We start from the raw sequence: 10,189 nt of genomic DNA, 5'->3' as shown, positions 1-10,189 counted from the left end.
TGGAGAGAGCTGTGACTCAGGTCAGTGGATTTAACCTGAAGATGGGAACCGGCCAGCAAGAGGCCATGAGGAAGTGAGTGGTGACAGGCCTGGAAGGGGTCCTGAGGCAGAGCCCGCGTCTCTGGAAGGCAGGGACGTGAGCAACCTGTCCAGGGCTGACGAGACAGCTGAGAGGAGCCGTCCTGCCCTGAAGGCGGGTGGGGGGACGTGCTCAATACCACTTCAGGGGCCACTTCCTGACATTTCCTCTGCGCTTCCTGATCCTGAGTTCCCTGTGGTCACTGCAAGGGACTCTCAAATCCAGAAGAGATCCAGGGCGTGTTGTAGGAGGGAAGGCTGGTGGCAGAACTGGCCCAGCCTTCTAGAGGGGAGCTACCTCTGACCGCCCCTTAGACATAGTGGATGACTCCGTGGGCGGCTAAGTGCAAAGCCAGCAGTTGGAAGCCACCGGCTGCTCTTTGGGAGAAAGACCAAGCTTCCTACTCCCATAAAGATTTATAGTCTCAGAGTCCCAGGGGGTCCTCCAGGCCCTGCAGAGTTGCTGTGAATCAGTCAACTTGATGGAGTTAGAGGGTTCTTTTGGCTTTGAGTCTGTTCTTGATTCTCATGATTGTTGCTGTTAGGTACCGTGGAGGCGGCTCCGGCCCATGGCGACCCTGCGTACAACAGAAGGAAACCCTGCCCGGACCTGCACTTGTCTGTCTGTCCTACTGTGGTGGCTTGTGTGCTGCTATGATGTTGGCAGTGGTGTCCCTGGTACTTCGAATGCCAGCAGGGTCACCCTCAGTGAACAGGTTTCAGAGAGCTTCCTGATGAAGAACACTCTGGAAGAAGCCCCTGAAAACCCTAGCCTAGCTTCCATGCATTTCCACGTGCTGATTCTCACTGGACTCCCTGAAGTTGGACGGTCTGGTGTTACCAGTACAGGGCACAACCCAAAAACCCAACTCCCTGCCAGCCGGTCCATTCCGACAGTACAACGGCCTGTGGGTCTGAGACAGCGCTCTGCTCCACGCGAGCAGACAGCCTCAGCGTCCTCCTTCGGAGAACTTGGTGTGTGGCCCGTGACACCACCAGGCGTGCAGGCGAAGGAGAATTACGAAGCTCGGCTGAGACGACCCACGTGTTTCCAGAGCGGGGCGCGGAGGCCGGGCTGGGGTGGGAGCTCGGCTTGCCTTTGGGCCAGTGGGTGGCCCCACCAGTCTGTCCCTCAGCAGTCAGTGAAACCTGCCGCAGGCCCCAGGGGACACACCTGAAAACCGAATGCACCAGCTATCTGTGGGCCCTCCCTGTCAATCTGTCTGCGAGGCCATCAGGGAACAAAAACTTTCCTGGAGGTGTATTCGTGCAAGTGGAGAAATGGCCACCAAGCCAACGGAGGTGGCGATGTGCTGGCAGGTGCTGAGGGGATGAATGAAGCGGGACCGGAGTGGGGATGCCCCCTGCTGTCAAGTCCCTGACTCGATGACCCTGTAGGACAGAGTGGAACTGTCCCTTTGGGCTCACAGGTGCAGTCTCCTCGTTCTCCCGGAGCGCTGGTGGGTTCAGACCACTGACCTTGCAGTTTAACTCCAGGCCGGTGGGGACCCTGGGAAGGGGGCAGGAGGTGTTGCATTTTGAACACGGTGGGGAGAGCGTCGCTGTGATGGGATGGTTGACACAGCCTGAAGGAGACCTGGGAGGGAGCCCACAGGTCTCAAGGAGAGAGTTGTGTGCAGAGGGAGCGGACGCAGGGCCTGCCTGTTTGGGAAGCGTGGAGGCCAGGTGACTGGGGTGAGTGGGGGCAAGGGAAAGTGTGAATGGCCAGGTTGGGGAGGGTGCTGAATGCTCCCTCCGTCTGGCGCTGCGATGCCCTCGGGCATGCAGGAAAACAGTGGGTCTGTGGGTAGCAGGCAGCAACCTGGAACTGGAGGAGGGGACAGAGGTAACAGTGGTTGCCGAGGGGCTTGGGCAGATGCACAGTTGTGAGGATGGCCCAGGACGGTGCGCTGTATGGTCACTGTGGGTCGCAACTGACTCCATGACACCCACCACCACCAGAGCGGAGTGGCTGTCAACCCCTGACCTCTCTTGTGCTGTTTTTGAAAGCGCCCTTGGTGCCACTGTGGCTGAAGCACTTGGCTGCAGGCTGGAAGGTCAGCAGTTCAAATCCCCAGCTCCTGCTGAGGAAACAGACCTGCCACCGTCTTCCAGAGGTCTGCCTCGGAGAGCAGTCCTCCTGTCGCTGAGTCGCTGTGGGTGGGATGGGTTACAGTGGCATCTGAGACTCAGTTTTCTCATGTCAAAGGGAGCCAGGGGTGTCAGGGAGCAGCAGAGGTGACTGGTGGGTGCAGCCCCTGCGCTGTCCTGGGGGAATGACAGTAGGTTGAGGTCAGTAAGGGACTCTTTGTAGCCAATTCACTCCCTGCCATCAGGCCGATGAAGATTCACAGTGACCCTACAGGACAGGGAACTGACCCTGTGAGTCTGAGGCTGCTCTGTTCACGGAGTAGGAAACCCCATCTTGCAATTAGCAGCCCGTCGCTGAAGCACTCTGTCACCAGGGCTCTGTCACCGAGGGACAGCTAAGTCCCCTTCCCCTGCAGGACTCACACACACCTCACCATCCCCGTGACATCAGCAAGGGCGCCTGGCATGATCCCGTTTAGGGAGACAGAGCAAGCTGTCCCAAGGCCCTGGTGACTTGCGTGTCTGGTCCCAAACCACAACCCCAGGGCTGTGCGCATAAGGGTGGCAAAGCTGTCACTTGTCACCTTTAGACTCAGCCTCTCCTCACCCTTCAGGCCCTGGACAGTCCGTGCTCGCCCTCCTTCCTCCCCCTGGCTTGTAGCCCCTCCTCAGATATGGGGTCCCAGTACACCCCACTGCCCAGGCCATGCTGTACACAAGTCACCGAGCTGGCCTGTGGCGAGCAGCAGAGGTGGTGGCTGGCTGGCTGCAATGCCACATGCCTTTCTACTGGAAAGTCACAACCCTGAACTCTGACAGGAAACTGCTGAGATTTTTGAACATTGCAACAAAGTCCCTTTATTTCTAATCGCTGTTTGAATGTAGCCAAACTCATCTTCAGGCCTTCTCGCCTCCAGGGGGCACACCTCTCGGCCGGCCAGCTCGGCTACACCAGGAAGACCAAGGGCCTTGCCTGCTTGAAGTCCCGGCTCTCACGGGCACCTTGTGCAGTACAGGACGTGCCCATCTGCTGGGGTGCTGTCCTCTCAGGAGACCACACCCGATCCTGGAGCCTGGCCCTTCTTGGGCATATTGACCCAGAAGTCTGCAGGGCTCATGTCGTTACCTTGCTCTCAGGCCTGTCTGGATGTCAGGTGGGTTGGCCATCTACCTTCACCTGAGCTGGGGAACCCTTCTGCCCTGCCCGGCCCCCAGACCTGGACAGATGGCACTGTGGAACACTCTACCTCCAGGGAACCCTTCGTCACCTCCCCCAGTTCTGGGAGCCGTGTTCTGGCCTTGAGACGAAGCCTTCACTGCAGGTTTCCCAGGGGGTTCTGAGCCCACCACTCCCCACCCTCAGGCTGGCCAAATGGGCCTGCACAATTCCCCAGACCTGCTGAAGAGCCAACAGCGCGCACACACACGGGGAGGGGCTGGAATTTAATCTGTGCAAACATTACAGAGCATGCAGCTGTAAATGACCCTGACATTGGAGGTGCCTGAGGACCTGGTCAGAAGTATGGCCCTGGTGGCAGTGATGGGCACCCTACAAGGCCGGTCTCACACGCTGTCTTACTGGTGAGGAGTCAGGCCTGGAGGCCTGCTGGGTGGAGCTAACGCAATGGGCTAGGTGGCAGGGTGCAGGTTCAAGGCCTGCTGTGCCCACTCCCCAGCTGGCTCTGCTCCTGGCCCCTGGCATTCGGGCAGGCAAAGCCCCTACTCAATGCTTCAGGATGAGCTCCAGGTCCTGCCAGGCAGAGAAGTGAGGCACCCCACAGCTGGCAGAGTGGTAGGAAGAGCAGTGGAGGGAAATGAGGGGCCAGTCCAGGTGGCAGGGCCTGGCAGCCCCCATGCCTGAGTATGGCCTTCAGCTGCCCTTCTAAGCCTGCCCAGTGGCCCTTCATAGAGAACAACCAGCCCTGTGCACCCCCCACCTCCCCACGCGGGGTGCCCTGAACCTGGTCTCCTGCCCCATCACACTATCAGTCCTGTCACCCTGTCTTTCCTCACCCAGGCCCCAGCTCGCGGCCTAGCCGTTTACAACCCTAAGGCTTACAGTCCAACCCAGCTCCCTAAAGCAATTAGTTCCTGCGGCTCCCACCCCAAGACCACAAAGGAGACAGCCCCAGGCACCAAGACTGCCTGTGGGGGTGGGCCTGGAGCCACCCAATGTCCTCTCGGTCACTCACACACTGGGACAAGGAAGGGCCAGGCCAGCTTCCAAGGGCCTGGGAGCCATACTTGGGGATCTGAGAGGATTGGCCAGTGGCCCTGGCCGGAAGACCCCTGGTCTCCTTTGACGAACCATTCCTTCTTTGTCTGGCTCTGCTAGAAGCTTCTGGAAGTCTGGAGCAGGGGAAGGTTCCAGGGCTTACCTGATGTCTGCCCTTTTAATTCAGCCAAGGAGACAGACCAGCAAGAGAAGGGACAGCCCAAGGTCTCAGGCAGCACTGCCCACAGTCACCCAGCTTAGCCCAGCGCCCATGTCTCAGATCAGCAGGTGGGCTCACAGGGGCATTTCAGGGGAATAACCTCACCATGCCCACCCCTTGCACCCTGTCCCAGCTTACAGCATCCAGGTTGGGGATGAGCAAAGCCAGGGAAGGGGCAGGCACTGTGGTCCGGGGCCCTAGCCTGAGACTGGCATCAGCACCTGGCTCCAGCTGGGCTCACTCCCTGCCCTGCGGGGCCTTGCCAGTCAGCCGGCGCCTCTGGCTCTTGCTGGTACGCGTAGCACTAGGGGGTTTCTTAGCTGAGTCCTGGGTCCGCCGCGGCAGCTTCCTCTTGACTTTTCTGCGGCTGTGCGCATGCAGTGTCGCCGTGAGGGAGGAGATCCTGCAGGAGGTGCACCCATTAGGCTGGAGCCTGAGCTCACCTGCCTGGGGAGCAGGGCAGAGGTGGGAGGCTGGGCTGGGACTGACTGAAAGCAGACTAGGGGAGGGAGCCATGATGGGATCCCCAGTCGGCCTGCCCGCTAGCCAGCTCCCGACGCGGAGGTCTTCCACCCATGCGCCAGGACACAGAAGCGACGGTGAGGGGCGACCCAGGGCTGCTCTGGGCCCCACACTACCCTCTGGGGCTGGGGGAAGGACCATTGTGGGCCTGGGCCCAGGAGAGTATGGGCAGCTCACCGCTGGGACAGCAGGGGGTCTTTGGACTTCCTGGGCAAGGCTTTGGCAGGCTTTTCCGTGGATGACACCGTCTCCTCCGCCCCGGCCCCGGCCCCAAGCTAGAGCAGCACAGGAGAAGCCCATTACAGAGTGGACAAGGGCCCTGAACCAGTCCTGCCTGTCACCTCGCTGGCTGGGCCAGGGCTCAGAGGTCAGAAAGGCACTGGGTGCGCCGAGAGCCAGAGGACCCAGGGCAGAGCTGGAGTTGAAATTCTCCAGCAGGCGCTTCCGCCCCCAGGAGAGTGTGGACAGCAGACACACGCCTCGTCCCAGCCTCTGGCCGAGCTTGGGGAACAGCACTCGCAGAAATGGGGCGACTCTGGAAGCAGAGTCCCTGGAGGAGGCGCCTGACACGCTAAGTGTGCACACAGGGCCTTGAGAAGGTCACGGGAGTTCCGTGATCTTTCCGTTCCACCTTCCTGCATGCTTGCTTGTTGAAGCCCCTCCCTCTGTGCCCAGAGACTGAATTCTGATGGACAGAGCAGGGCCAGCCCGTGAGGCTCTCAGCTGCAGCCTTTGCTTGTCTGCCGTTGCTCCTGCGTCCCTGGCCTCTGTCTGTGGGTCAGTGCCGCTCTTCAAATCTCAGGTGGGTGACAGAAAGTCTCACTCTGGGTGAGGTCAGCGCCAGCCCTGAACGGTGACTGAGGGTCCTCATCTCGGGGTCCCACCTGTCTCTATTCACACAGTATGCCAAGCTCGGTGATGATCTTGACCTCTGGCCCACACTGCTCTCGCACTCTGCCCAGGACCTTCCAAGAACGGAGTACCGGCTGGCAAGAAGCGTGCCTAGGCCCTGTGGCACCTCAGCACCACCCCACCCCCAGCCACCGCCCCAAGCTGGGACCTACCTCTGTGGGGGGCAGCCCGAGCAGTCGGGCCCCCGAGAGGTCCAGGTCGCTGATGGTGGTCACGGTGACCGTGTGGTTGGGGTGGTCGTATAGCACCGACTCGGTTTTTGCCGTCACCAGCCGGTCCAGCTCATCAGCCTCGTCTGCGTAGGGTGGTTACAGACCCAAGTGTCGGCCCAGGGCATAAGCAGCTGCGTCCAGCCCCACCCTGCTCCCCATGTATGGCCCCGCGCTAGGGAAGTCACGGATTCAGAGCCTGGCCTACAGCGGAACGTGAAGAAGCCACTTACCCCTCCTGCTCCAAGGGAGCCTGGATGCCCCCCACCCTGCTCCTGTCGCCCTCTGTCTCCCCAAGCCTCAGCCTCTGCACTCTCTGCTCCAGGCCGGTGAAGATGGGGACTAGGGCCCCGTCTAGTGTCGGATTCTGCCCAGCCCCAGCTCCCCATCAGGACGCCCGGTGGTACAATCTTCACCAGGGTGAGACTTACCCAGAGCCTCCTCTCGCTCGGCCAGCATCTTTAAGTATTCCTGGTGGCGCTGAAACCAAGGGTGGGGGGTGGGGAGGGCTCCATGAGGCTGGGTCCCTCAGCCTTTCCCTCAGAGGCGCCACTGCCGGAACAGGGCAGGAGATCCAGTTTATGTGCACACACCCCCAGCCCCCACCCACTGCCACTTGAACCAACTGCCCCCTGCCTCTCATGCACACAGAGCCCGCCCCTCGGGCCCCCACCTCCTCCCGAAGCTTCTTCTGCTCCTCCTTCAGCCGCTGCTTGAGCTCCTCAATGGCTGCCTTTTTGCGCTCCACCTTCCGCTTGTGGAAGCCCGTCAGGTACTCCCTGTGGGAGGGACCCAGTCAGCAGGCCAGCCAGGCAGGAAGGGGAAGTGGGGACCCAGGCACCCCCCGGCAGATGAACACTTATCCTCACGGTCAACTGGCCCTCAGGAGGCTCACCAGCTGATCCCAACTCTCAGCAAGCTTACCAGCCACAGAAAAACAGGCCCTGAGGGTTCACCAGGCCGGAGTCGTGGTGAAAGTACCACGGGCTGCCAAAGAACAGACAGAAAAAGCTGCCATGGAAGACGAGCTGCCAGCATGCTCCTTAGAAGCGAGGACGGCGAGACTTGGCCGTGCCCTTTGGACCTGTTGTCATGAGGTACCATCGAGTCGGTTCCGCCCCATAGCGACCCCGTGCAGTCCTGCAGCGTCCTCACAGCTGTCCCGATGCCCAAGCCCATGGATGCAGCCACTGTGTCCATCCTTCTTACTGAGGGCCTTCCTCTCCCCCTTGACCGAGCATGATGTCCCTCTCCAGGGACTGGTCTCTCCTGAAAGCATGTTCAGAGTAAGACAGACGAAGTCTCGCCACACTGGCAGTTCTTGTTCTAATACAGATACGGATCAGTCGTCCTTTGAGTGGTCCAGGGTGCTTTCCATAAGCTTCTCCAGCACCGCAATTCAAACACACAGGAGAGACCAGTCCTTGGGAAAACACAAAGGCAGCGAGAAAGAGGAAGGCCCTGGGTTCAAACCCACCAGCTGCTCTTTGGGAGCAAGATGAGGCCGTGTCTGCTCCTGCAAAGACTTACAGCCTTGGCCATCCCAAGGAGCCGTTCTAATCTGCCCTGTAGGGTTGCTATGGGTCAGGAAAGACTTGATGGCCTTGGGTCACCTGATATCTTAAGGAGCCCTGTTGTGATGTGGGGTAAGTATTGGGCTGCTAACTGAAAATGGGCGGTTCAAACCCTCAAGACACTCCACTGGAGAAAGATGAAGCTGCCAGCTCCTGTAATGATTGAGCTTCAGAGCCCTAGACAGAGCTGCCAGGCACTGGAAATAAATTAAATGGCAGGGGGGGGGGGCTAGTGGGGAGGGGTCTGCGATTTTAACGGGTCTTGGTGGCACAGTGGTTAAGTCTTCAGCTGCTAAACAAAAGGTTTGAACCCACCACCCGCTCTGAGAGAAGACAGGGCAGTCTGCTTCTATACAGACTTACTGCCTCCGGGACCCCATGGGGCAGTTCACGTCCTAGAGTTGTGATGAGCTGGAATTGACTCTGCAGCAAAGGGGCTTTTGCTTATCTCCTGAAACCTGCTGGAGTCCCTGGGTCACTGCCGGCTGACAGGCTGGAGGCTCGGGTCCACTCAGAGGGACCTCGGAAGGAAAGCCTGGTGATCTACTTCCCCCAAATCAGTCCTTGAAAGCCCTCTTGATTCAGGAGTGGGAAGAACTAGCCTGCTGTTTACTCCAAATATGAGAAATCAAACACAGGTTAAGATGTGGTTCGTGGAAAATCCAGAATGGAACAGCCCCCCTCCCTTGCAGCAACAATCCACTCAAGCTCAACCAGTGGGGAATGTTCTAATGGCAAGCAAGGCCATTAAGGTAAGTAGCCTGGCGGGAAGCAGACCTCATTCGGAGGCCTCAGGATTTGAGGTCCAGTAAGGCCAGGCACAGGAAGCATCCCTCAATTTCGACTGACAAAGGCAAAGGAAGCTTCACTGTGGGCTAATGCCCCTGGAGAAATGCAGGTGTAATTGCCTATGATTATTGGAAAGCCTGCCTTCTTAAGAGTACCAACTAACTGCCTGTGGCATTGCAAACCCTGCTAATTGCTTCCTGTGATCATTAATAAAAACCTGCCTCTGTCACTTAGTCTAAGATACAGAACTTGCATGGCTTTGCTGGTAGCAAACCCGTGTCCTTCCCTCACGAGTTTCAGAATAAACTTAGAAGAGTTTCTCAAATCCACCTGGTCTGGTGTGGGTCTCTGGCTGAACCAGTGACAGGCATTCTGCGTCCTTGTTTCCCAGAGCGCTTTGTAACTGCCTGGTTACCCCAACTCGTAAATATACATAGGTCAATGCGCCTCTTTGCTTTCCCTTCAGGAGAAACGAAGAAGAACGTTGTGGGGCGCAGTTCTTCTGGCACAAACGGGGTTCCAGGAGCGGGAGGGGCCTGGCCCCCGCTGGGAGCATCTGCTATTAGATCCCTCAGCTCCCCAGGCTGTCAGTTCTCCTCGGTTCCCGCGGAAGGGTTTTCCGGGAACAAGCGGCCAGGGCGCCCTGGCCGAGGCCTGCCACACTGCAGAAGCACACCGAGCATCTGGTGGTTTGAATGAATGAACTGAAGCCACGCCCGTTTCAGGCCTGCAATCGTCTCTTGCGGCCACAAGCCTACAGCGCTGGGGACCCCGGGCGGGCCGGGCCGGGAGGACGGACGCCAACCCGAATACCCAGCGCCGCGGAGCCGGGGCCGCGCACGGGGGGGATGCCAAGGAGAGTGGCGCGAAGGCGGGGCGCGCGACTCCATTCAACACGGGGCGGGGGTGCCAGCGACGCCTCCCTTTCGCGGGGGACGGAAGTTGCAATGGCGTCCCTGGCGGGCCCGGGGGCGGGGCCGGAAAGGGTCTCCGCGTGGCCGTGCGCGGCCCGGACGTGGCCTTGGCCTCGGCGGGCAGCCCGGGAGGAGCCGGCCCGGCCGCTACCACTCACCGCCTCTTGTCTTCGTCGAAGCTGAGAACAAGCCGCGGCCGCCGGTCGTGGCCACCTCGCTGCTTCTTCTTGCGGCCCATGGCGGTGAAGCCCCCGGCGGCGCAGCTTGCCCAAACCGCTTCCGGGTGCCCCGCGTTAAACTTCCGGCGCGCACCGCCTAGCGTGATCTAGAGTTCCGCCGCCAGGCCCCACCCCTTAAAGGGGCCGCGCAGCTCGTCCTTTCCCCTTCGTGGGCCCCAGACGAGCTAGCTTCTGGAAGTAGGTGCTCAGTGTAGACTGGTGAAAACCAGAGCAAGCTGACCCCACTTTTGGGGTCAGATGTCAGCTTACTGGTGGTGCCAAGGAGTCAGAGTCCTCGTGTGGGTGGTGGTTATGCGTTGGGCTGCTTACCACAAAGTCGGTGGTTTGAAACCACCGGCCACTCAGCAGGAGACACATGAGGCTTTCCACCCCTGTAAAGAGTTGACAGCCTTGGAAACCCACAGGGGCAGTTCTACCCGGCCATAG

The 10,189-nt window shown here is 59.7% G+C and overlaps 1 protein-coding gene across 1 annotated transcript; it reads right to left on the bottom strand.

The window, feature by feature from the left end:
* Positions 1-3,020: 3,020 nt before the first annotated feature.
* NOL12 (nucleolar protein 12) lies at positions 3,021-9,822 on the bottom strand. Its single transcript, XM_075553541.1, has 6 exons — positions 9,683-9,822; positions 6,921-7,026; positions 6,679-6,727; positions 6,191-6,333; positions 5,304-5,401; positions 3,021-5,007 (listed from the first exon to the last, which is right to left on the bottom strand). Exons 1-6 carry the CDS (start codon positions 9,760-9,762, stop codon positions 4,842-4,844), a joined length of 642 nt encoding a protein of 213 aa, XP_075409656.1. The 5' UTR covers positions 9,763-9,822; the 3' UTR covers positions 3,021-4,841.
* Positions 9,823-10,189: the final 367 nt, after the last annotated feature.

Source organism: Tenrec ecaudatus, chromosome 6, assembly GCF_050624435.1.
Source record: "Tenrec ecaudatus isolate mTenEca1 chromosome 6, mTenEca1.hap1, whole genome shotgun sequence".
NCBI lineage: Eukaryota > Metazoa > Chordata > Mammalia > Afrosoricida > Tenrecidae > Tenrec > Tenrec ecaudatus.
The sequence above is the reverse complement of the archived record's forward strand: the minus strand, read 5'-3'. Positions and strand labels throughout refer to the sequence as shown.

Excerpts from the sequence above, each read along its gene's own strand:
- NOL12 (XM_075553541.1), bottom strand. The coding sequence starts at position 9,762 with ATGGGCCGCAAGAAGAAGCAGCGAGGTGGCCACGACCGGCGGCCGCGG. Across the intron at positions 7,027-9,682 it reads TTCGACGAAGACAAGAGGCG|GGAGTACCTGACGGGCTTCC; the intron begins GTGAGTGGTAGC and ends TCCCTCCCACAG. Across the intron at positions 5,008-5,303 it reads GACCCCCTGCTGTCCCAGCG|GATCTCCTCCCTCACGGCGA; the intron begins GTGAGCTGCCCA and ends CACCTCCTGCAG.